Source organism: Nuphar pumila, chromosome 10, assembly GCF_984573655.1.
Source record: "Nuphar pumila chromosome 10, dmNupPumi1.hap1.1, whole genome shotgun sequence".
Lineage (NCBI taxonomy): Eukaryota > Viridiplantae > Streptophyta > Magnoliopsida > Nymphaeales > Nymphaeaceae > Nuphar > Nuphar pumila.
The window spans coordinates 81,509,981-81,534,080 of NC_143258.1; the positions used below are offsets into that span (position 1 = coordinate 81,509,981).

General features: G+C 37.1%; 2 protein-coding genes across 2 annotated transcripts; one reads left to right on the forward strand and one right to left on the reverse strand.

Moving 5' to 3' along the window:
• Window positions 1-11,906: 11,906 nt before the first annotated feature.
• On the forward strand, window positions 11,907-20,995 carry LOC149827029 (uncharacterized). Its single transcript, XM_090018414.1, has 18 exons — window positions 11,907-11,971; window positions 12,191-12,279; window positions 12,376-12,414; window positions 13,693-13,782; window positions 14,089-14,139; window positions 14,256-14,333; window positions 15,181-15,246; window positions 15,376-15,421; window positions 15,541-15,589; window positions 16,242-16,335; window positions 16,425-16,477; window positions 16,762-16,846; window positions 16,963-17,065; window positions 17,134-17,226; window positions 19,329-19,395; window positions 20,355-20,421; window positions 20,540-20,593; window positions 20,744-20,995. The coding sequence occupies exons 1-18, from the start codon at window positions 11,932-11,934 to the stop codon at window positions 20,879-20,881; spliced, it is 1,302 nt and encodes a 433-aa protein (XP_089874540.1). The 5' UTR covers window positions 11,907-11,931; the 3' UTR covers window positions 20,882-20,995.
• Window positions 20,996-21,404: 409 nt separating this feature from the next.
• LOC149827030 (peroxidase 9-like) lies at window positions 21,405-23,788 on the reverse strand. Its single transcript, XM_090020205.1, has 4 exons — window positions 23,546-23,788; window positions 22,790-22,981; window positions 22,459-22,624; window positions 21,405-21,820 (listed from the first exon to the last, which is right to left on the reverse strand). Exons 1-4 carry the CDS (start codon window positions 23,786-23,788, stop codon window positions 21,405-21,407), a joined length of 1,017 nt encoding a protein of 338 aa, XP_089876331.1.
• Between the last annotated feature and the right edge of the window lie 312 nt (window positions 23,789-24,100).

Consider the following 24,100-nt stretch of genomic DNA (forward strand, 5'->3'; position numbering starts at 1 on the left):
TAAGGGTAAAAACTTTGAATCATGCTCCACAACAGTCAATGTGCAAGTCAGTCGATGCTTGATGGAGCAATGTGGGATCTTCTGTTGGATGTGCACAGAAGCAGAAAGAGAAGGGAGAGAGAGAGTGAGAGGGTTGATGTTCATGGCCTCCTTCAGGGGAGATTTCTTTCTCGGATAATCCTACAGTGAAGAGACTAGGTCTTAAATAATCATCTTCGGGGCACTTAAGTCTTTACAACCAGTCCTTTTCAAGAATCGTCATTGTTTTTTTGCACCAATGGAGGAGAGGGTACTTAAGTCTTTGCAATCGCATCAAACTCCAACACTAATTAATGCTGACAAACATGGGCATACGAGACGCACATGCTTACATATGTGGTGCTTTTTGGGACCCCTGAACATGAGATGTAGCTAACTCCCCTGTTTCGGGGGGGGGGGGGGGGGGGACATATAACCTGCTTTGGGAACAAACACATATACAGGCTCTAGCCAAAAGTATTGGGAACAAAATAGAGGCAGCTCCGTCAATTATTGGAAAGACAAAAATGTCACTATTGACTAAAAGTCAGCTCCAGTTGGATGATTCAACCAGACTCAGCAGAGTTTTCCCACTCAAATAACTATGCTTGTTTAAAGCTGATGAACGACTTGGCTGAGTTCAGGTCATAGAGTTGACCTAATAATGAGCATAGTGAGTCCAACGTGTGAGCTTCATTTCATAGAATAGGAATATTAGAGCTCATGTAATCTACACCAAAACCAGCATACAAGAAGAAAAAAGAGAAGTGAAGGACCCTTGAAGTTCCACAATTCCTGATGTGGGAAATCGTAACATGTTTCTGATTATATATTAGAAATTATCACAGTATTCTATATGCCACAAATACCCTTTGCAATAATAAAAGTAAACATTAAGGGTATAAAAGGAACTGAAAATGCTTTTAATAACAAACAAGAACAGTCGCCCATTATAAGAATGGGTCGGATCCATAACGTGTGGAATGGATGCATAACCATCACAACTTGACATCATATCCTAGAAAAATGTTTGCCCAGGTGACTATTCAACCTACACATATTAAACTTTAGAGAAGGGGTGGATCATCTTCATGTGAGGAAATGTCAAACAACCATATTCCATAAAAACAACAAAACTGTCAAGCAACGATGTGTTTAAAACATTAATGCAAATCAGTGAGCATAGCAGCAAAAAGATTTGAGTATGAATAGGGATACAAAAGTACAGAAAAAGTGTGTCACTGTCATATCCATTATGCCCATTGATAAGAGCAATGTGAAGTACTTAGATCTTAGGGATCAACAGGTACACATTCATCATATGTCAATTTGCTTGCAAAAGGGTTGTTGTACTACTCAACTGCTATGTTGCCTGGGAAGAGGCACATATATGGATATGGACCAACATTCCAATCATATAAAACCATAGTCACAGATATCGGCGATATTTTCAAAATATCATGATATTATTGTCGTAAATTCAACAAACGATAATATAGGTAAAATATCACGAGAATATAGCGATATTCTTGTGATATTATCAATTAGTTTTACTGTTTATTTATTTTTTACATTTTAAATGTCTAACCATGATATTTTCTTTTTTTTTATTTTTTTTTATTTTGTAAGCCCAAAGATTTTCCCAAGATTTATCACCAAACCTATAATATCGCAAGAAATAGCCTCGCCGAGATATAGTTGATACCGATATTTGTGACTATGCATAAAACACAAGTACACATTTATACATTTTTAAGTTAAGACTCAATACCATCTAAAAGAAAATAAACAAATCCACAAAGATAACAAATTCTACAAGAAAATATTAAAACACATTCAGCATGTCCAGCACCACCTTCACGTCAGGTCACCTTAAGAAACATGCTTCAAAACAACGTATTCTATAACACAACCAACTGTACCAGTCAAAATGCAAGTCAACATTGGTGCTCACACAACTAAATCTATATTCATACACAAAAATTATCAGCAAAGCAACAAGTGAAAGACTCCCTCACCATCCCCCATTTCAGCTGAAGTCCAAAATAAAGTAATTCAGGAATGCAGTGAAAAGACTCACCAACAATGGAAGTTGAAATTACATTGCTTCAATAGTAATCCTCCCAAAGCATTCTCCCCGGGCCTATGATGAAAACAAGAGTAATGATAAAATAACAGCAATATAGTGTTATCGAGTTTTTAAAAATTAATGCATTGTTGTCAGCACCTTTGGGCTGACTCTTTGAGTGTCAAGTGATGAAATATGTAAATAGGAATTAGGCAACTCCAAAGTTACACTTTCTATATCTCTATGCCCTTAATCAGTAATGTGGCCTTTTAATACATTTCCTTCTATTACTTAGAAGCACAAAGAGACAAGACTTGAAGGTAGAGACCAGAATCATTTTAGAAATCAAGGTTGAAGATAGTGGAACCGTAACTGCTTTGTAATTCTTAGAAGCACTATCAATGCCACTTCCTCCCAAGCTTGAAAACAGGTTTGCCAACTTTAATGTTGATGCATGGATAGCAGGATCCTCATAAACAATATTCTTAAGTCTAAAATCACTAAATATAGTTGCAAAAAGGCCCTGTTATAGGGATCATCAACAATAAACAAGGCCAACATCTTTCACAAACCGCAACAAATACCAATGTGCAGAAGTAATTTACAGGAGATGGGAGAAGTTAGCATTCACGTTAAGAAACAAATTTTGTCCATGACCATAAACTTGAAGAGCTATAAAGAAAGACCAAGTACAAAGAACCTGTACCTGAGAGTTCTGTACAAGAACATCTATTGCAGCCAAATAGGGGATAACCAATAGTGTTTTATTAACAAAAATCACATGATCTTGAAGCCTCTTCTCTGACACAAAGCCCCGTGTTTCAAATTTGGTCTGTGCATTCATATCACTTCCAACTATTACCGCATGAATTGGTGGTGCCTGTTAAATAATGTATAATTTTATTTTATTTTTAGATTGCACAAACTATCGTGGTATAAAACTCATGAGTCATACTATAAAACTTTGGGAGAGGGTGATTGAGTCTAGGTTGAGGAAGATTGTCATGATATCGGAGAATCAATTTGGTTTTATGCCTGGAAGATCAACTATGGAAGCTATACATCTTCTTAGACAACTTATTGAGAGAAATAGAGAGAGAAACAAAGATTTGCATATGGTTTTTATTGATTTGGAGAAGGCATACGATAGAGTACCTAGGGACGTTCTCTGGTGGACAATGATGAAGAAAGGTGTTTCTTTCGAGTACATTAGTATAATTAAGGATATGTATGAAGGAGTAGTAACCAATGTCCGCACTTGTGTATGTTGTTTGCTGATGATATTGTTTTGATTGATGAGTCTAGAGCTGGGGTTAATGCTAAGTTAGAATTATGGAGACAAGCATTGGAAGCAAGAGGTTTTAAGTTGAGTAAGAGTAAGACAGAATACATGGAATGTCGGTTTAGTAAGCAACGAAGTAGTGATGGGAGTGTAGTGAAGCTTGGTGAGCAAGAAATACCGGTGGATGATTGTTTCAAATATTTTGGATCTATTATTCAACAATATGGAGAAATTGATGGAGATGTAAATCATAGGATAAATGTTGGGTGGATGAAATGGAAAAGTGCAACTGGAGTATTGTGCGATCGTAGAATGCCATTGCGGTTGAAGGGAAAGTTTTATAGGACGACTATTAGGCCCGCTTTACTATATGGTACGGAATGTTGGGCTGCCAAGAGACATCATATTCAAAAAATGAGTGTAGCTGAGATGCGTATGCTGAGATGGATGTGTGGGAATACAATAAAAGATAAGATTCAGAACGATGAGATATGTAAGAAGGTAGGTGTTGCACCCATTGAAAATAAGATGAGAGAGAATCATTTACGGTGGTTTGGACATATTCGGCGAAGGCCTAATGATGCTCCAGTTAGAAGGATGGAGAAATGGGAAAATATATTAGTTAAAAGAGGTCGGGGTAGGCCTAGAAAGACATGGATGGAGGTGATAGGAAAGGATATGAATGCTTTGAACCTCACCGAGGACATGGCATTGGATAGAAATGATTGGAGAAGAAGGATTCATGTGGAAGACCCAAAATGATTTTCTTTTTTGGTTCATATCGCCGACCCCAATTGTTTTAAGATGAAGGCGTAGTAGTTGTTGTTGTTGTTGTTGTGGACACTTTTAGGTTGTATTTGACTAGTCAACAGTTGACTAAGTCAAATACAAAAGAGTGGTTGGGCTACCAACAACTCTCTCATTTTCTTGCTCCTCTTGTGTATATAAATATGGGGCATTCTCCTCTCTTGTATGTATGATTTGTGTGTGATTCATACAAGAGAAATGTATTAAAATGCAAATAGGAATTAGGCAACTCCAAAGTTACACTTTCTATATCTCTATGCCCTTAATCAGTAATGTGGCCTTTTAATACATTTCCTTCTATTACTTAGAAGCACAAAGAGACAAGACTTGAAGGTAGAGACCAGAATCATTTTAGAAATCAAGGTTGAAGATAGTGGAACCGTAACTGCTTTGTAATTCTTAGAAGCACTATCAATGCCACTTCCTCCCAAGCTTGAAAACAGGTTTGCCAACTTTAATGTTGATGCATGGATAGCAGGATCCTCATAAACAATATTCTTAAGTCTAAAATCACTAAATATAGTTGCAAAAAGGCCCTGTTATAGGGATCATCAACAATAAACAAGGCCAACATCTTTCACAAACCGCAACAAATACCAATGTGCAGAAGTAATTTACAGGAGATGGGAGAAGTTAGCATTCACGTTAAGAAACAAATTTTGTCCATGACCATAAACTTGAAGAGCTATAAAGAAAGACCAAGTACAAAGAACCCGTACCTGAGAGTTCTGTACAAGAACATCTATTGCAGCCAAATAGGGGATAACCAATAGTGTTTTATTAACAAAAATCACATGATCTTGAAGCCTCTTCTCTGACACAAAGCCCCGTGTTTCAAATTTGGTTTGTGCATTCATATCACTTCCAACTATTACCGCATGAATTTGTGGTGCCTGTTAAATAATGTATAATTTTATTTTATTTTTAGATTGCACAAACTATCGTGGTATAAAACTCATGAGTCATACTATAAAACTTTGGGAGAGGGTGATTGAGTCTAGGTTGAGGAAGATTGTCATGATATCGGAGAATCAATTTGGTTTTATGCCTGGAAGATCAACTATGGAAGCTATACATCTTCTTAGACAACTTATTGAGAGAAATAGAGAGAGAAACAAAGATTTGCATATGGTTTTTATTGATTTGGAGAAGGCATACGATAGAGTACCTAGGGACGTTCTCTGGTGGACAATGATGAAGAAAGGTGTTTCTTTCGAGTACATTAGTATAATTAAGGATATGTATGAAGGAGTAGTAACCAATGTCCGCACTTGTGTATGTTGTTTGCTGATGATATTGTTTTGATTGATGAGTCTAGAGCTGGGGTTAATGCTAAGTTAGAATTATGGAGACAAGCATTGGAAGCAAGAGGTTTTAAGTTGAGTAAGAGTAAGACAGAATACATGGAATGTCGGTTTAGTAAGCAACGAAGTAGTGATGGGAGTGTAGTGAAGCTTGGTGAGCAAGAAATACCGGTGGATGATTGTTTCAAATATTTTGGATCTATTATTCAACAATATGGAGAAATTGATGGAGATGTAAATCATAGGATAAATGTTGGGTGGATGAAATGGAAAAGTGCAACTGGAGTATTGTGCGATCGTAGAATGCCATTGCGGTTGAAGGGAAAGTTTTATAGGATGACTATTAGGCCCGCTTTACTATATGGTACGGAATGTTGGGCTGCCAAGAGACATCATATTCAAAAAATGAGTGTAGCTGAGATGCGTATGCTGAGATGGATGTGTGGGAATACAATAAAAGATAAGATTCAGAACGATGAGATACGTAAGAAGGTAGGTGTTGCACCCATTGAAAATAAGATGAGAGAGAATCATTTACGGTGGTTTGGACATATTCGGCGAAGGCCTAATGATGCTCCAGTTAGAAGGATGGAGAAATGGGAAAATATATTAGTTAAAAGAGGTCGGGGTAGGCCTAGGAAGACATGGATGGAGGTGATAGGAAAGGATATGAATGCTTTGAACCTCACTGAGGACATGGCATTGGATAGAAATGATTGGAGGAGAAGGATTCATGTGGAAGACCCAAAATTATTTTCTTTTTTGGTTCATATCGCCGACCCCAATTGTTTTGGGATGAAGGCGTAGTTGTTGTTGTTGTTGTTGTTGTTGTGGACACTTTTAGGTTGTATTTGACTAGTCAACAGTTGACTAAGTCAAATACAAAAGAGTGGTTGGGCTACCAACAACTCTCTCATTTTCTTGCTCCTCTTGTGTATATAAATATGGGGCATTCTCCTCTCTTGTATGTATGATTTGTGTGTGATTCACAATCAATAAAATCATTTTTGTTCTCTTGTTGTTGAATACCTATGTCACATGGGTGCGGGTGCGGGGATGCGGCACTTCCAAAAAACCCGGGTGCGGGGGTGCGTCAGGGGCAAAAATGTAATATATATATATATAATTTTGACGTTTTAACAATTTAACATTTAACAGTTAACATTGTCGTAATATCATTCATCATGCATGCAGCTGAAATCTTCCTTACTGAGTTACAGACAATGCAATATGTCTTATGATGTAATGGAAGTAGCTTACTGGTCTATGTTCTTTTAGTGAGACATGAATTATACCGGATTTTTACGCATATTGCTCTTTTCCACATCTATATATCTCTTTCAAATTGCAACAACCATCAAATCCAAGTCCCAAAAAAACAATAATATAAGAAACAAAACAACATCAAACCAATAGTGGAATTACCCCAATTAACTTCGACGAGTATCTATAAAATCTCACTTGCTCTGTTTCTTACCTTCCGGTGCTTACAAGGTTTACACAAATATTAAAAGCAATCTCGAAAACTATAAAACCATATACACGATCACTTGGTTCTAGCAGAGGGAGCCCAAAAGAAAAAAAAATCTTCACATTGCCATCAAGATTAAAGTGCCAAAAATGCTAACATGGTGATTTGGGTAATCGTGTATATGCACATAAGCAACAAATAAGCAGTGATAAGTTCCAATTTGTTGAAGAAAACCATGTTTAAAGAGGAAAAAAGGGTACCTTGAGAGAGAGAACATCTCGGATAACTAGCCGATAATCGACAGCGATAGCGAGGAAGCACGAATCGGGGGAGAAGCAATAAGGGCCGGTTTGTTTGTAAGAATCTGTGAATTCCATGTGAAGAAACAACAAGGTTTCTTCAGATATGCGATTTCCGAACCACCCAACTCGTCATTACTGAGATGTTGGTGAGCAAGATGTCAATGCTGATCTTATTTTGAAAATCACTCCTCTCTCCTCTCCCGAGCCCCTCCCCTGCCGAAAATAGAGAGAGCAGGGGGGGCGGGGGCTCAGCCCCTCCCCTGCTGACCCAACAAGAGAGCGAGAGGGGGGGGGGGGGGGGGCTCGGCCCCTACCCTGAAATCAAAAGGAGCAGGGTGGGAGGCTTGGCCCCTTCCCTGCCGAAAAAAGGGAGGGGCTCAGCCCCTCCCCTGCCAAAAACAAAGGGAGCAGGGGGGGCTCAGCCCCTCCCTTGCAGACCCAACAAGAGAGCGAGAGGGGGGGCTTGGCCCCTCCCCTGCCGAAAACAGAGGGAGCAAGGGGGGCCCAGCCCCTCCCCTCCCCTCCCCTCCCCTGTCGACCCAACAAGAGAGCGAGAGGGGGGGCTCGACCCCTCCCCTACCGAAATCAAAGGGAGCAGGGGGGGATCAACACCTCCCCTGCCGAAATCAGAGGGAGCAGGGGGGGGCTCGGCCCCTCCCTTGCCGAACCACCTTTAGAGCGAGAGGGTGCAGGGGGGGCTCGGCCCCTCCTCTGCCGACACAAGTAGAGAGTGAGAGGGACGTACCTGCAATGAGGGAGAGGAGGAGCTTAGGAGGTGGCATTGGGAGGAGAGGGCTCGAGCTGAGCTGCGTGGGAGAGGAGAGGAGAGGAGAGGAGTGATTTGGGCAAAAAAAAATTGCCCTAATCACTCCTTTTCATCGGGGTTTTCTTCTTTTTTAATGTTCGAAATGTGGATGAAAATGACCCTAGGTGCATTGACCGCACCCAGAGTCGTGTTGACAGCACCCGGTGCCGCACGCGCACCCGCGTCGCATCTCGTCGACGTGGGTGCGGCACCTGCTTTATTGAGTCCCTGTTACTTAGTTGAATACCCTTTTTGGGTATTTTGTGTACGAACCTTTCTTGGTTCTTGTGAGTGTTCTTCTTCGATACTTTGGTTGGAGCTCTTTGAAGTGTTCATTGTTGGTAATCTAGACGCTCATCTTCTTTCATGGTATCAAAGCTTGGTAATCAAGCTAAGTTTGTTTTCGGTACATCGGGAAATGTGCCATTCAAAATTTAAAAAAGAGGTGAAGCGCTTTTGCAATTCCTAACCAAGTGCGTGTAAAATCGTAATCGTGTAAAAGCTTGGAGGAGTACTCGTACTCGTTATTGGTGGTGGAGTTATGTTGTTTATCTTTGCAGAATCTTTGAATACAGTTATGTTGTCTGACAAAGAAGTTGGCAGATGATCCAGAAATATTATAGGTAACATCATCAGACTCTTTTATATGAGCTTCATTAAACAACATCAGACTCTTTTATCAGAGTTTCATGAACCTATAGTAAGTTATGTAACTCCTCCAAAGTGATATACTCTTTTTGAGTTTCTATAGATGTCTTAAATACCAAGTATTTGTTAGGTAAACCTCTCAAAATTTGGAAGATCATGTCTTTTTCATCAACAAGCTTAGAAGCCACAATTAGTTTATGCACAATGGCTCTAGCATGCTAAAAATATTCATTGATAGATTTACTTTCTTTCTTTAAATCTTGCAATTGTGACTTAAGTTGTATGATACACGATCTAGTTTGAGCAACATAAGATCTCTTTAAAGTTAACTACACAACATAAGGAGACTGGAGACCCATGATTTGACCATGAACGAACTCAGTTAAAGAATATATGATCTAGATTAAAATAAGTTGATCATACTTTAACCACTCCATATAATCAGGATTCAAATCCATGGAGTTTTGTAAAAACTTAGAAGGAGCAGGTTTGTTGTCATCAATGAAACCCATCAGGTTGTAGGTATGCAAAATAGGAATGAATTGAGATTCTCGGATATGGTAATTCTTTAAAGTCAATTTGGTGGCCAAATAATGGTTAACATTGATACACATTGAGATAGAGATCGTATTAAAAAAAATACCAGTTGTTTGAGAAGAAGGCCCTGACATCGAGCTTGAGCTAATGCGGGAATGAATTGACAGTTGTTTAAATATCATGAGTTTTATCGTGTATTTTGTGCATTGCACAGGACTCTGCGATGAACAAACAACTAATGCGACAGACGCATGGAACACGCACTCACTGAGTCCTTTGAATGACTATTCATTGTTTCACCCCCCGTTACTAAACGAACAGGGACAGAAGGGATGAGAGGACCGTGTTTTAAAAAAAAATAGGCAAAAGGTGGCATTCTATCCCCAACTCTCTCCCTTCCCTTTGCAGCGATGGGGCAAGAGGTAGGAGGCCAGCAACAAGGCGGAAGGCCTGATCTCCCTCTCTCTTCTTCATTCCTCTCTCTCTCTCTCTCCGTTTTGTCCTTTTTTTCCCTTTTTCTTCGTTCCTCTCTCTTAATTTTTCTTTTTCTTTTCTTTCTTTGTTCCTCTCTCTCTCCCCTTCTTCTTTTCTAATTAAGGATTTCTTTTAGCTTTTTATTTTTTATTAGGTCTTGAATCAAATTTTTTCAATAAGAGATTCTTATAGTTAATTTGATTATGGATTTTCTTGTATTTGATTAGTATTGTTTTTCTTTGATTTTTTTTATTAGGGTTTGAATTAGGGTTTTTTATATTTAATTTTATAGCTTATTTTTCTTGTAGTTAAGGGTTTTTAGTTTATTTATGATTTATTTTTCCTGTAGATTAGTTTTTTTTTGTTTATTTATACTTTATTTTTCTTGTAGTTTAGGATTTTTTTTGTTTATGTATGCTTTATTTTTCTTGTAATTTAGGTTTTTTGGTTTATTTATGCATTATTTTTCTTATGCTTTAAGGTTTTTTGTTTATTTATGCTTTAGTTTTCTTGTAATTTAGGGTTTTTTAGTTCATTTATGCTTTATTTTTCTTGTAGTTTAGGGTTTTCTGATTTGTTTATGCTTTATTTTTCTTGTAATTTATGTTTTTGTTTTATTTTTCTTGTAAATTAGGTTGTTTGTTTATTTGTGTTTTATTTTTCTTGTAGATTAGGTTTTTTGGTTTATTTATGCTTTGTTTGTGTTATAATTTAAGATTTTTTTTATTTATGGTTTATTTTTCTTGTAAATTAAGGTTTTTTCTCAAATTACCCAAAAATCAAACAAGTTTTTGTACTTGAATCTAGTTTGATATCCATATTTTGGGCTAAAATCCATAATTTTTTGATAAACATTTATAATTAGATCCAATTTGACACCAAATAAATAATTTTTATATATATATATATAATATTAATTCTCAATTTTTCTTAAATTACCTAAATTTTAAATATTTTTCTATTTTTTAGATCAAATCTGAAATCCACATTCGGAGCTAAAATTCATAATAAAACTCATATGGTTGCATGGAAGTCTAATGATCTGAAGTTATCCGACCCATTATCTATGTGTCCATGTTGAAATAAAACAAACCTTTAACACAAAGAGTACAGTTTCTTGTCCAGTCAAAACAAATACTGTTTTCAGTACTACAGAACAGATCATTCCGTTCAATTTGGACAAGCCATCAAACATTCCCAAAAATGCCATAGGACGTTCCACTCTGACACAAAAAAAGGGGCTTCATTTGTTCAGTTTTCAGAGTTTTATTGAAAAAACGTTTTACGACCAGTTTTGATATTCACGTCTCTCTCTCTCTCTCTTGTTCGTTCGCTTGCGGGGCTCGAGTGAAGAGCGTCGTTCAGGGTCTCGAATTTCGTCTGATATTTGCTTTCGTTTCTCCAGTCTCCCATTTTTTCGTGGATCTCTCTCTGCAATAGTACTATATGCATTCTTTAATTTCCTCTGTTATCCTCATTTCGCCGCATTCCTCTCCATTTAATCCCAGGTAGTTTTCTTCATTTTTTCTACTCTTCCTCTTCAATTTTTGGCAAAGAATTTCTTCAGTAAATGCCACATTTCGTTTGATCAATATGACACTCCGTACACCTTTTGATACGAAAATGGCGCAAGAACGTCTTTTTGTTAAAGGGGTCGCATGGGAATTGATTTAATTATACCCATCTAATCGACCCAGTACCATTTTCACAATTTCTTAAAATTTACGGAATTTATGTTCTTGTTGTGGCTTTTTTTTTTGTATACATTTGGATGATTGGTTTCATTTAGTTCCGAAGAAAATGCTCTACAAAAGAAACGTTAGAAATTTAAAAAAATACGCTTTTTTTTTGCTGAATTGTTTCCAGGAGCTATTTTTGCAACCAATTTACAGAAATCAGAGATGAATTTCACTCTGGAATTGCTTTGAGTTTCACTCTACAAAAATGTTTGTTAATTTTCTAATGCATGCATGTGGATGTGTTAGACCACGTTCAGGGTTCGCTATTTGCATTCATTTTTGTTGATTGTAGATGGAACCACAAATTTTAAGGTTTAGGATTTAGGTTTTATCTCAAAAGGTGGTGTTGTTATGTAAATCATTGTCTATTTGTGCTATAGGCTGTGTAATCTGTGTTATTGGGTCTTGTTGTATGCCTTAGTAAGCTCGCTCTTTGTAAATGTGGCAGAAATTATTCATGGTGGAAGCTTTCAATTATGAAAAAATTCAACTGGCCATCGTTACCTTTCCTTATAGGTAAGCTTTCAATCTTATTCCGTGTTTCTTTTGTGTTATGTTTCTGAGAGCTGTATCGGATATATTTGTGCTCCAGTTCTGATATTAAGATATGCTCTGTTAGTTAATATCTCAATATTTCATGGAAATTGGTTTTCTCATTTGTTTTTTGCCTTTTGGTTGTGTATTGGCCTACTTTCTCTCTTATTTCTTACACTTGTTTTAGGTGTTGGACTGCAGCTTTTCTACAGATTTCTAGGGTTGAATCCGTTGTGGCACCAAGCTCCAGTTGTTATGTCATTGATAGTAGCAGCCACCTTCTTGATTTTGTATCCTTTAATACGCTTACAAGCAACACTTGTTTTACTTCTTGGATTAAAACTTAGCAGTCCCAATAAACATGTTGCTTCTGAACTACTTTTCAGACAGATTGGATTGGTCACACATTTGAGTATTCAGGGAAGGTAATTTATGGAACCCGTTGCTCTTACTCTTTTGTGGTTCTTATGCAGTGTATTAGTTTTTGCTGGCTACACTGAAGTCCAACTTAATTGCCTTTGTGGTTTGTGATACCCAAATTCTATTTCCTTTTTTATCACATCACAATATGACTAGTGATGCATGCAGCACAGTCTTTCAGTGAGAATATATTGATCTTCAGAAAATAAAATATCTTTGGTAATAACTAGAACTGTAAACAGTTGAACAATTTGAAAAGATTTCAATACTGTTGAGATGAAGTACTAGTTTCATTATGTTTGGTTTACAGACCTCATCTGCATTGCACATACTTTATGTAATTTTGTTCCAGTTATATAAGTAAGCACAAAAGGATTAGATTTCTGATCTAGTATTCATGTCAAGCTGGTCGATGAATGCTAGAGATTTTCAATGGCTTTAGTAATGGCTTATGTAGCCAAAACAGCTATTGTGCCACCTTCTCATGGTAAGGTTGGTAAGGGCATCTTTATGACTGGAAGCTAGTGCCATATATCTGCTGCACTTAATGTTAGAATATATTGTGGGCAGATGATACAATTTCTCATTCTTAAGCTGTTATATGAACAGAATTTCTTTATGATCTTTGCATGTATGTTATCATTGAACAACATTTTTGAAGTTTCAATACTATTGCTGATGCCTGTATTATTTATACTTTGTCAACAGCCCATTATTTCTCCTAAGAAAATTTTGGATGAGTTTTCTGTTTCTTCATGCACTTTATTTTGAATCAATTAGATAATCTGTTTCCTTGTTCTTCATTGGTCAACTTTGTGTGCTGAAGAAAAATATGAGAAGCTCACTTCCAGAGGACACAAAGAAAGGGAGTTCAAAAATTTGTTTTGATGTGCTATACCCTCTATTATCCGAGCTTGTCTTTCTTTATAAAATTTCTCGTGTACTTAGTTGTTGGTTGTCAAATCAATGTATGGTTGTTTGGTTATTCTTTAACTGTACATGCTATAGATTTTTGCTCTGTTATATCTAGTTCCCTTGTATAATCAAATGATATGATAGCCATTATTGTGCTACATTTTTGCTTAATTCATGATTTTTTCTGCAGTACTCATGCTGGATTTGTGTTCAGTTATGGGTGATATCTCTTCTTTTTAATTTCTTTTGCTTGGCGCTTTAATTCTTACAATTCAGATACTTTGAACTGTAGTTGGCTTGACACTTCATATGAATGCTTAGGAAAAAATTCTCAAAGGTTCATGTATTTTATGGTTTTCATGACCCAGGACTCTGATATAGCTGTTCGCTTTTGCAAGGATGTAGAGCAAAGATCACAGACGGTACAAAAGATCATGCTTTTCTTGGGTTTTGATTTGGTTAAATAATTTCTTCTGCGGTTGTGTTAGTTTCACATGTGCAACTGCCACATAGATGGTAAAGGAAAAAAATGTACTGTTCTAGGCCCATCATTTGAGCCCATGATCTACTACTTTATGAAGTTATAATGGTCTTTGTTCTGTGAAACTGCATAGCATAAGGTTAATTGTGCTTATTGCTTGTGTAATCCTTACAATTTTTCCAGATTTGTGTTACATGCTGGCAGTGGTCTCTTCTCACTTAATCTATTAAGCAGTTGAGGTTTTGGCACTGGAACCACATGCCCATGATCATTCAAGTGAAATTGTCATGAACCTATGCCCAATTTCAATGTGGATTCCGATCCCAATATACTTGTAGGACCAATAAATGGGACTGTTTTTTTTTCTATAATCCAGTACTTAATTTTTCTTTACAGCAATAATTTCTCAAGACTGCTTTTGGTGATTTATGTTATGGCATGTTTTTGCAGGGTTACATGGATTTTGGACATTATGACACCTCTAGTTATTTTGTCACAAGTTCTAGTGGTGTGTGGAAATTTGTTCAAGTAAGTATGTTGGTTCAATTGTAGTCAATCCGCTCTAGTGTTCATTGAACTCCTGCAACTCAGCAATACCATGAAACACTACGACTTAGAAGCTAGAATTTCTTATACACGTTAACAGGTAAGTCATTTTGTCCATTTTCTTTATCTTCGGAGAAGCTGGTCAGAGCTAAGCAATTTCAGATTTAGGTTAGAATTCCCAAAATCAGTCCAAGTTCATTCTGGAACTGGGTCCAGGTCCAAACCCTAATGCAGATGAATCCAATTATGGATGTGTATGCATTTTGCTAGTCAAACCTGAGCAATTGTTTTGGGTGGTTACATTTTTTGACAATGTTTAGGTTGTATAATATGGGGACGTAGACATAAAATTATTTCAAAAGTGATTAGGTTGTTTGCTTTTTTCTTTCTGATGCCTAAAAAACCCCACATGTGTCTCAGGTATGGAAATTATGTAGCAAAATAATATTTACTATTTTCTGATAATCTATATAATAAAAGGGGAAGTATGAGTCCAAATTACTAGCTTCAGTGATGTTAATCTAAAAGGTTTTGAGATATATGAGAGTTATTGGCATTTAGGTGGGAAAGTGCTCCCATTTCCCATCCTTTGATTCTGCCTCTGCATGTAAATCACCAAGAATTGATCCATTAAACAACACGTTATGCATCATGTAAATATTTGTGTATCTCAGCACTTATTCATATATCCAATTGGCATAGGGCAATGCCTATGTTACTTGATTATTATATCCATCGTAGTGTTTGATATTTCCTTTGAAATTGTTCCTTGAAAGGCTTGTTTGAATCATAAAATTCTACTTCTTAACATCAACAACTGTATTTACAGGAATATTATGGTGGAGATCTGCAGCATTGTGAACATAGCTTTGACAAAATGGGTCGTGCTGCTCAGGTTGGAATAGCATTTATTTGATGCTTGTAATGACATTTGTAAATAAGTTACTAATAATCTCTGTATCTTGCAGATTTAGAGTTCGTTATGTAGCATTACTGCATGACCTGATCCTTCTATGTTTTTCAGGTTGATATAAAATGTGGAAGTTGTTCAAACACAGAGGCATGCACAGGTGTGTGTGTGTGTGTGTGTGTGTGTGTGTATTGTTTCACTTTTCCAAATGTTAAATTTTACTTTGTCTCTATCTATTATTGAACTGAATATATTTTCTTGTGCCTTATGCTATTTCAGACAAGTATGGTTGTATATGCAATGTATCTTACGACAATACAATGTGCAGGTTTGGTCACCTGACCTTGATATTTTCTTTCTCAGATTTATGTTTTTTTCCTGTGTGTGCACATGCACACTTGTGTTTGCACATGCTTGTTCTTGTAATACTTGCACACACACACACACACACACATAACTGATCAACAATGTTTAGCAGTATGGGGCGATCAACAAATGATAGAACCAGTCTACTGTGATCAGTAGCACGAGAAGATCTACCTTGGTCCCTCAGTCTCAAAGAAACCAACTTCAATATTTACATGTTACTGTTTCAACATAAATACTAAGTACTATTTCAATTAGCTGGTTAGTGCCTAAGAAGCTAGCAAAATTTAAATGGAGGGAGCTTGAAAAACAGTCTTTTTGTGGCTGTGTGCTACAAAATGGAGTAGAGAAGCATATTCAGAACACTGTAAGTGAGTCTCATGCATCCCAACTGGAATTGCGAGCAATCTTCCTTTAAATGATTGGATTTTTGTATTTGTCCCACTTAACATCCTTTCCGTATCTTTTTATGCCCCTACCTTATACTGGGCATCCTTCTCCAACATTTGGAAAATATTTTTTGCCTGTTTTACTATTCAAGTTTCTTTTCTGCATTTCATGTCATAACATGCTAGAAACTCTAGGAAGATGGGTCTAATTTTCTTATTTATTAGGGTCTTTGTTGAGCTTGCACTCTCCTGTGGTCAGAAAGGTTCACGAGTATTTGAAGGTTTCACTGTTGGGTTTCATCCAAGGTCATATGAAGTTGTAAGTCATATTGATGGAACCTTGTTTTCTGCAAACTTATTAATTGATCTAGTTTTACAGAATAATTTAATGCTCTCCTGGTTGCACAGGTATACAATGGAATGACTCAGTATGGGTTTGACAAAGCTCACCAGGAATTCAGGTCTGGAACTTATAAAGTATCTCTCATTGTTCCTTATAATGAAGAAACATGTGCTTATATCTTAGGTCAAAATGCTGATAAGTATTCTGTTCGTTGTTGCTTAGCAGAAACATATGATCTCAAACTTGGATTTCATTGCATTCTTCATTATCTGAAGCAAATACCTGAATACATTTTGTCTGATATACAGAAGGATTTTATTGTTTTTAATACTGGAAAATGATCTCCATATGAACTAGACTTCAATATACTATCATACTTAGAAGCTCTCTCAAAATTCGCAGCTTTGCAACAGAACACACTTATGTTCCTCTTTACCTTACTGCTGTCTCTGCCCTTTCTGGACTAGTGGGAAAGCCAGAATTTAAGGTGCTCTTCAAAGTTATATTACACATCTACATGTTCTTTGGACTTGCAGATTCTTACTTTCTATTCATCATTGGCCCTGCTGATCACAGTGGGTTGGTCTTGTTTTCTTACTACAGGTATACCCAGAAAAGGGTCTAGAGGTTAAGCTGTCTGGATCAGGTGCAGTTGGGAGCGCACCTACAACCTTGTCACCTACCATATTGGATGTTAGCTGGAGATGTGAGTCTTCTTTTATATGTGATCTCCCTTCTATTATGTGCTAGGCATTTATTATGTTCCTTTTTCAGGTGAAAAAGCCCTTGGAACTCCATATGAAGTTTCCATTTCAATCCCAGTCAAGGGTTATGAACCTATTGAGTTCACCCTTATGAAATCATGTGGTTTGTTTCTCTGTCACGTCCATGTCTCTTGCTTATTAGTATTGAACATATGTGTGTTACAGGTTGATTTAAATAGTCTCACAGATACATTCCCATTTTTCTCATGTTAAAGTGTCTGAGATATGTAGTAGTACTAGCAGTTTGGTGTTCTCTTTGGAACAATCACTCAGCCTAAAAATATGCTGTTTTTCCTCGACCACATCTGGGTTCTGAGCCAACATGGTTTTATATATGACTTTAAAATAACTTGAACGTGAATCGTGCAAATCAGATGCCTGAGGATTTTAGACTTGCTTGGTAATATGCATAATGACAATTTATATCTGTTTTGTCATGATAATGCATCTCTGAACATGTGATTCAACAATATTTATTTACTCTCACTAGTGAATTCATGATATAATCAATTTAACTTGCATACAGAAAATTGCAAGCCAGAAAATGATACCATTGCATGTTTGAAAGGTTCAGATTTGAGGGTTAAAGTTCTCCGGATTCCATCAAGGAAATGTTTGGTCCTCTGGAAATTTAATGATTGTAAAGATACATTGTCGCCTGAAGTTTTGTTTTTACAGATGGATTAAGCATGTAGCAACTAAACAAAATTTCATTCTAGGAAGTTCTACTTAATCATTCTTGAAGAGCTACTAGTATTTTTCTTTTGAAGACTGTATCAAAAGTTCTAGGTAAACAAGCATCAAGTTCCAGGCATTTATAGTCCTTATCTAGTTCGACGCTTTTCAGGAATTCAATTATTTAGAAGAGTTATTTACAGAATAAAGTTAAAGTTGGTCTGTATTTCAATTAGAATACCCTTTATCGTGGTCATTTTCTTTTGTACTTTTCATACATTACTGTGAATGGAAAGGATTCTTCAAGAGTCTCACCAGATACATAGTATGGAAGAGTGTTTCAGATTTCAGAACTTGCCCATTAGGACCTACCCCAACCATTAGTAGATAGATGGGGAAGTCAAATGAATCCTTGTTCATACATAGGCTTCTCCAGTATGAAATGAGCCACCTCAAATAAGTTTGTTGCTTCAGCTCAGAATGCAGTTAAACCAGATGGGCCATGTTGAGCTTTGAGTAATTTATTGGTCGGTTTGATAAGTCGGGCATTCCTTGCCCACCAAGTGAAATTGGTGGTTTTTGGTCATGGCCATTGATGCAACTTTTTGATAAAGTATTTGTGAAAGATAATTTGCAATAAAAGTGTTCATGTAAACCATGCATCAAATTGTAAAAACTGGCTCACACTAGTGGTGAAGTCTGGGTCGAACTCAGGGAACGTGTTTAATCACTTTTGTACCCCACACATAAATGAACTTTATTGCCTTTTAAGAAAAGAAAAGAAAAAAGACTAATTAACTAATTACAGGAGTTACCCTATGCAAAGGGCTTAAAATATTAAAATAGCCTTATTACAACCCAATTAATAAAATGGCCCTCTTGCAAAAAAAAAAAATTAAAGAAAGGTAAAAATTGCAGGCTTCTTTTCCTCATGCTCTAGCCTTCTTTTTGTAATGCTTGCACGGCCCCTTGCTATCGCGCTTGTATCTTTCAACGTGAGCCCTCCTGCAAAACACAAAAAAAGAAGAAGAAACAAAACACGAAAACTAGAAGGCAATCGGTAGGGAGAGAGAGAAGAGAGAGGAGAGAGAAGGGGGGTGGGGCGTGAGATTCAATATGAGAAAGACACCCCCTCTCTCTCAATACTATTATTTATAGTACATAGTTAGGGCTAATCAGATTTTTTTTAGAAAAATTTCAAAAAGAGTCCAAAAGTTTTCAAAATTTTCAAAAGACCCTTTTTAAAAATTATTTTTTAAAAACTTATTCAATTTTGCTAAAAACTCAAAAAGGACACTAATTTGCTCAACTTACTATTTGATTGAATTCAATAAGACTTCTAACAAACAAGCATTCTTAACTATTTTTCACACATAATCATGCATGTAAACATATATAAATTATGCATAAATTTATGCATGATCAGCCAGCTAAAGATTCATTTTCTTTTTTGAAGTTTAGCTAATTCTGTCTCAAATTTTCTTTTAATTGTTAAAGTGGTTGATGTTATCTCCTACTATTTGCTTGCAGAGTATAAGCAGGAAGAAAATAGTGATGGTACAAGAGGATGGGCTACATTTGGTGTGATCTCTTGTGTGTATGTTGATTTTACATTTTGGTACTATAGCTTATTCTGATATTTTGCTTTATCATCTGTGACATGAGTCACTTGTTTCATCGTTAGGTATTGTTCCTCTGGATGAAACTGATAAACCTGATTGAGTGGATACCTGCATCTAGGATTGTCCAACTAGATTGCATATACAGTAGGCAGCAGCAAATGTATATATATAGAGTGAGGAGTGTGTTTGTTAGGTTCTTACAAAAGGTCATAGTTGCAGGCATTCTTTTCCTTAATCTAAACCCATAGATGTAATCATTGTTGTTTATTAACTCATAGGCGTGCTTTTGATCAAATTAAGTTATTGAAAGATATTGAATATTTTATCTAGTTTTAGTGTAACCCGAGCTGACCTTTTTATTTATTTAAAGCCCATCTGAGCATGAAAAGCACCTAAGTTCATTTTCTCTACTGGGTAAACTATGATAAATGCATCTACTGGTTCAGATTAAACAGAAAAAAAAACATCTGCAACTATGATTTTTTGAAGGGAAGCTGATCTAATGTATGCATTTTGGCCTATGTGCTTCTGGTGTAAGTTCAAATCATGCTCTGGTCAGTTTATTGAGCATTTTGTTTCTCTGTTGTTGAACTCATTCAATCTCATTCCCATGAGGCATTTGCTGACTTATGCCTGTCTATCTGGTCACCTTGAAAGATATAGCATAATAAGGAGTCTTGTTCTCTTTTGTATGGGTTCCATCTCTTAAAATTTACTCCATCATCCATTTTTGTGTTTCATTTCATCATTAGGGAAATAAGTTTTTTATTACTGGTTGGCTATGATGATCATAATGGCATTGTGATCTAGCTTAAAGAAGAGGTCTTTGGTGCTATTCTTTCCGCTTTCTAACCGGCCAATTGGTTTAACTGTGTGCTAGTTTTTATTTTTTTACATTATTTACTAATCATGACATAAATTGTTTTCCAATCAGATTAATTGTGGCATCAACAGTCTTTTGTTGTGCGGGTTTCATTTACAGGACTAGAGTTGAACGTCAGGTAAGATTGGTGATAACATTTTGCAAGAGACAGTAAAAAACATTTCTGTTATTATTCTTAGTTATCAAAAATTATGCTGCTGCTATTTAAATTTACATGATCTGCTTTCTTGCTGCAGTATGGGTTGGATGCGATGCCTGGGATGACCATTCTTTCTGCTTGTTTAGAAGCTGTAAGTTATTAGATCATTACGCTCTTGAGTATTATGATACTACAAAGTTCTATTAAGCAAGTTGCTTTTGTTATCATCTTTTAAGCAAATAGCAAAATACTTCTTTTTCTGCTATGAGTTGACACAATGGTTTAATCTATTACATATCAGGTGAGTGGACCAGACACAGGCCACAATCGTTCAGAGAATCTTAGCAGCACGTTCATCGACCAAGCAGCATGGGATCGCCTCCCTGTTTCATCACCGGGAACACAAAGGTCAGGGAACCGAGGTTATGGGTCCATATGAAGGCCTTCTCATTTGTTCACTTATCAGCTTAAACGCATCTCTGTATCAAACTGTTCATACATACAATATCATCCTATGTATTGGTGTTAAAAAGCTGGCTATTGTTCTGTCTTGTTAATTAGAAATTAAAAATTGCCGCTCAGCTTGAGGCCATATGGTACTTCAAGGTTTTGATTTTGCTGTCAGCTCGCTTGAGTAGCACATATGCCTGAAGCTCAGCTATGTTAAACAGCCAATCACCAACTTAGCCAACGTGCAGCATGAGTTGACTATGGATTTAGGTGAGTGAAGATGCCGCCAGGAGTTCCCAAAAGGGTTATATGTTAAACCGGCTTCTGCATTGCACTTTGCGGTTCTTGGACATAGTTGGAGTTTAGTCGATTCACTTATTTCAGAAGATCAACCAAACTTAAGAAAAACAGAATTCATAAGACCAATTTTCATCTATCACAGACAATTCTAAAGGCTTGACATACTACAAGATTAACACATGCATGAGCATCCCAAGCTACAATGGAACTCTTCAGTTGACCCTATGGCAGTTGGCTCTGACTTCCCCATTGGAACCAGTTAGAGGGCTGATGTTCCCCATCTTAACCATCGACTTTGCGAATTGGTCAAAGAAAAGATCCTCATCCTCTGCATAGTTTTGAACCAACTTCATGGTGTTCTCAGCTCCATTTCCAGTCAGGAGCACTTCATCTGAGTTCAGGAGTCCCTTTCCCCAGAGTAGTAGTTTGTAGTAGTAGTTGTCAAACTTGTTAGGGGTTATAAACTCCAAAGGGGAGATGTTGTTGTCTCCCCCTGATATTGGGCACACTGATTTGAGATCTTGGTAGTATGTTTGCTCCAATGATGCATCTGGTTGCCCATTTCCATTCTGGTTGTAGAGCCTCTGCTTGAAGTTAACACATCTTGCCACCCCAATTGTATGGCCACCTGTGGAAGTTGATTGAGAGCATTCAATGTAATGCTTTTTTTTAACCTTTTCATGAGAAAATGTGCACGTTTTTATGCACACGTGTGTGTTTGTATGCACGAGCATTTTGAATGCACCTTTCAATGAGACAGGCCTTGGACCTGCTTATAATAAGCCCAAGAGGATCGTATTGGATCAAGAAAGGCCTGAAGCCTGCTTGGACTGATACATTGTTTAGGCATTTCCAATAGAAGGAAATGGAGATAGAAAAAATAGAAAAATGGCAAATCGGAAAACTTGTAAATAACGTCCATTACAATATTGGGAGAATCACCCACAAATAAATGCCATCACCAATCAACTGTGGTGCATTTTTAACGGTAATCTGAAATAGGTCACTTCCAATTTACGCCATTTTACCCTGACAATCACTACTAAAGAGACCAGGCTGTGTACCCTGAGTAGACCAGGACCCAACCCATGGGGTTTCTTCACCTTGGTGGGAATGGTTTTGCGACGGAGTGGTTGAGGGATGAAGCATACCCGCGAATCCCTCTGGGCCAGACAACCCACTCAGGTGGTTTCCCCGTTATCAAAGAAACATAACTAATAAAAAGATGAAGTAAAAGTTGGCAAAAGAAGTGATTGTGACAATTACCAGAGAGTGCAACAAGGTCTACTTCATCAAGTCCTTGACGACTGAAGAGGTTCTTGAGGTTTTGGAGGGTTGAGTTTGGTGGAGGGATGTTGGTGTTTGACAAGCTCAAGCTTGCGGTCTTTGAGTCCGTTCTTCCCAGTGGCAGTTCCCACCTTGGTCCACCAGCCTGTACCAAAACCATGTTGTGAGTAGTTAATTTTCTCAAGTGCCCAAACTATGGAAACAAAACAACACAATAGTATATGTTCATAAAGATAGCCTTCTTACAACCACTAGAGGAACTGTGAGGCTCATGAGATCTTGTATTACTAGTTATGCCAGTAAATATTACCAGAATTGTGGATCCTCTAGCAGCAAGAGCAAGGATATCAGCACATGAAACAACACCAGGGCACGCTGCTTCCAGCTCGGCTTTTATTTCGTCGATAACTTCAAATCCTCGCAAGGAGTTCCTGTTTGGGTTCGAGTTTTTCTCACTGACAATGTTTGGGCCATCGTCTAAGAGTACAGATGCATCACACCCCTGTGTAAAGCCACATGAAGTAAACAGTTAGTTTGTGGACAAATGACTGCTCGCCTTCAAGTACCAAGAGTTCAAATTTTAAGCAGCTCCATAAGAAACACAATACAGAAGAAACCACACTGTACTCACCAAGTTTTTAGTATCTTTTTAATTGAACTTATATTTTGTAAAAAAGAGAAAATTAAGCAGCTCCACTGAGTAACTTGATTAGCTGTTAGACTAGCACGCACTCTCTCTCTCTCTCTCTCTCTCTCATAATTAAACAATAAACTTCTTCAAGCAAAATACCAACTGTAACAATTGGGTTCAACATTTACTGCAATGCTTTTGTTTTAAAGGATGCATCTCGGGTTCTAAAGATATTCTACTGTTGCATTCCAATAATGAACATGTTAAGTGTGAATCCACCTGAAAGGAGACTGGGTGCATATTGCCAAGTAGGGAAAAAATAAAAATGGGTGGTCTTGCTTCTTGGGAAGATGTCATAGTAGCACAAGCCCATCAATTTGGCAAAGAAAGATTTATTTAACTAAAAGGATTGTTCCACCTTTTTTTTTATTTTACCTGCACAAAGCAATCATGGAAGTGCAGCCTCACCAAAGCAGCAGCAATCCTTGGGTTCTGTGAGATTGCCTTCTCCAACACAGACATTACAATGTCATTTACTTGTGGACATGTATAATCATAAAACTCAGGCCACAAACCATAGTCCCCTTCCCAGTTGTAGCCAGGAAAAGCTGAAATCAGAGGTGAGAAACACAAGAGACTGAGGACTAAGACCACAAAAGACCCACTAAAGAAAGCCATTGTTCTCACTTGCAGCCATCCCATGGCTACTCAAGGCTTTATATAGAGTTGAGATAAACACCAAAACACAAGAAAATGCATAGTTGGTGATGACCAATTCCAACTCTTAGACCGATTTGTGGCGTTTGTGTGTGTAAAGGAAGATGACATAAAGAAGAGAATAGTTATCCTGATAAATCAGTCGGTTATTATTTTACCTGCTCCATGAACATGGTGCAGGTAATGCTATCTCCACTTCACCTGTACCTACCAACATGATAATGCCCTCTTTTGCATCTCAGGATTTTTCTTTTTCAGTTTTGGGTTGTGACA

Coding starts and splice junctions, on each gene's coding strand:
- LOC149827029 (XM_090018414.1), top strand. CDS start 11,932: ATGAAAAAATTCAACTGGCCATCGTTACCTTTCCTTATAG. Junction 12,280..12,375: donor GCAGCCACCTTCTTGATTTT/GTATCCTTTAAT, acceptor ACTACTTTTCAG/ACAGATTGGATTGGTCACAC. Junction 16,336..16,424: donor ATCCAAGGTCATATGAAGTT/GTAAGTCATATT, acceptor CTGGTTGCACAG/GTATACAATGGAATGACTCA.
- LOC149827030 (XM_090020205.1), bottom strand. CDS start 23,788: ATGGCTTTCTTTAGTGGGTCTTTTGTGGTCTTAGTCCTCAGTCTCTTG. Junction 22,625..22,789: donor CTAGAGGATCCACAATTCTG/GTAATATTTACT, acceptor GTTTTGGTACAG/GCTGGTGGACCAAGGTGGGA. Junction 21,821..22,458: donor AGACCTTGTTGCACTCTCTG/GTAATTGTCACA, acceptor CAACTTCCACAG/GTGGCCATACAATTGGGGTG.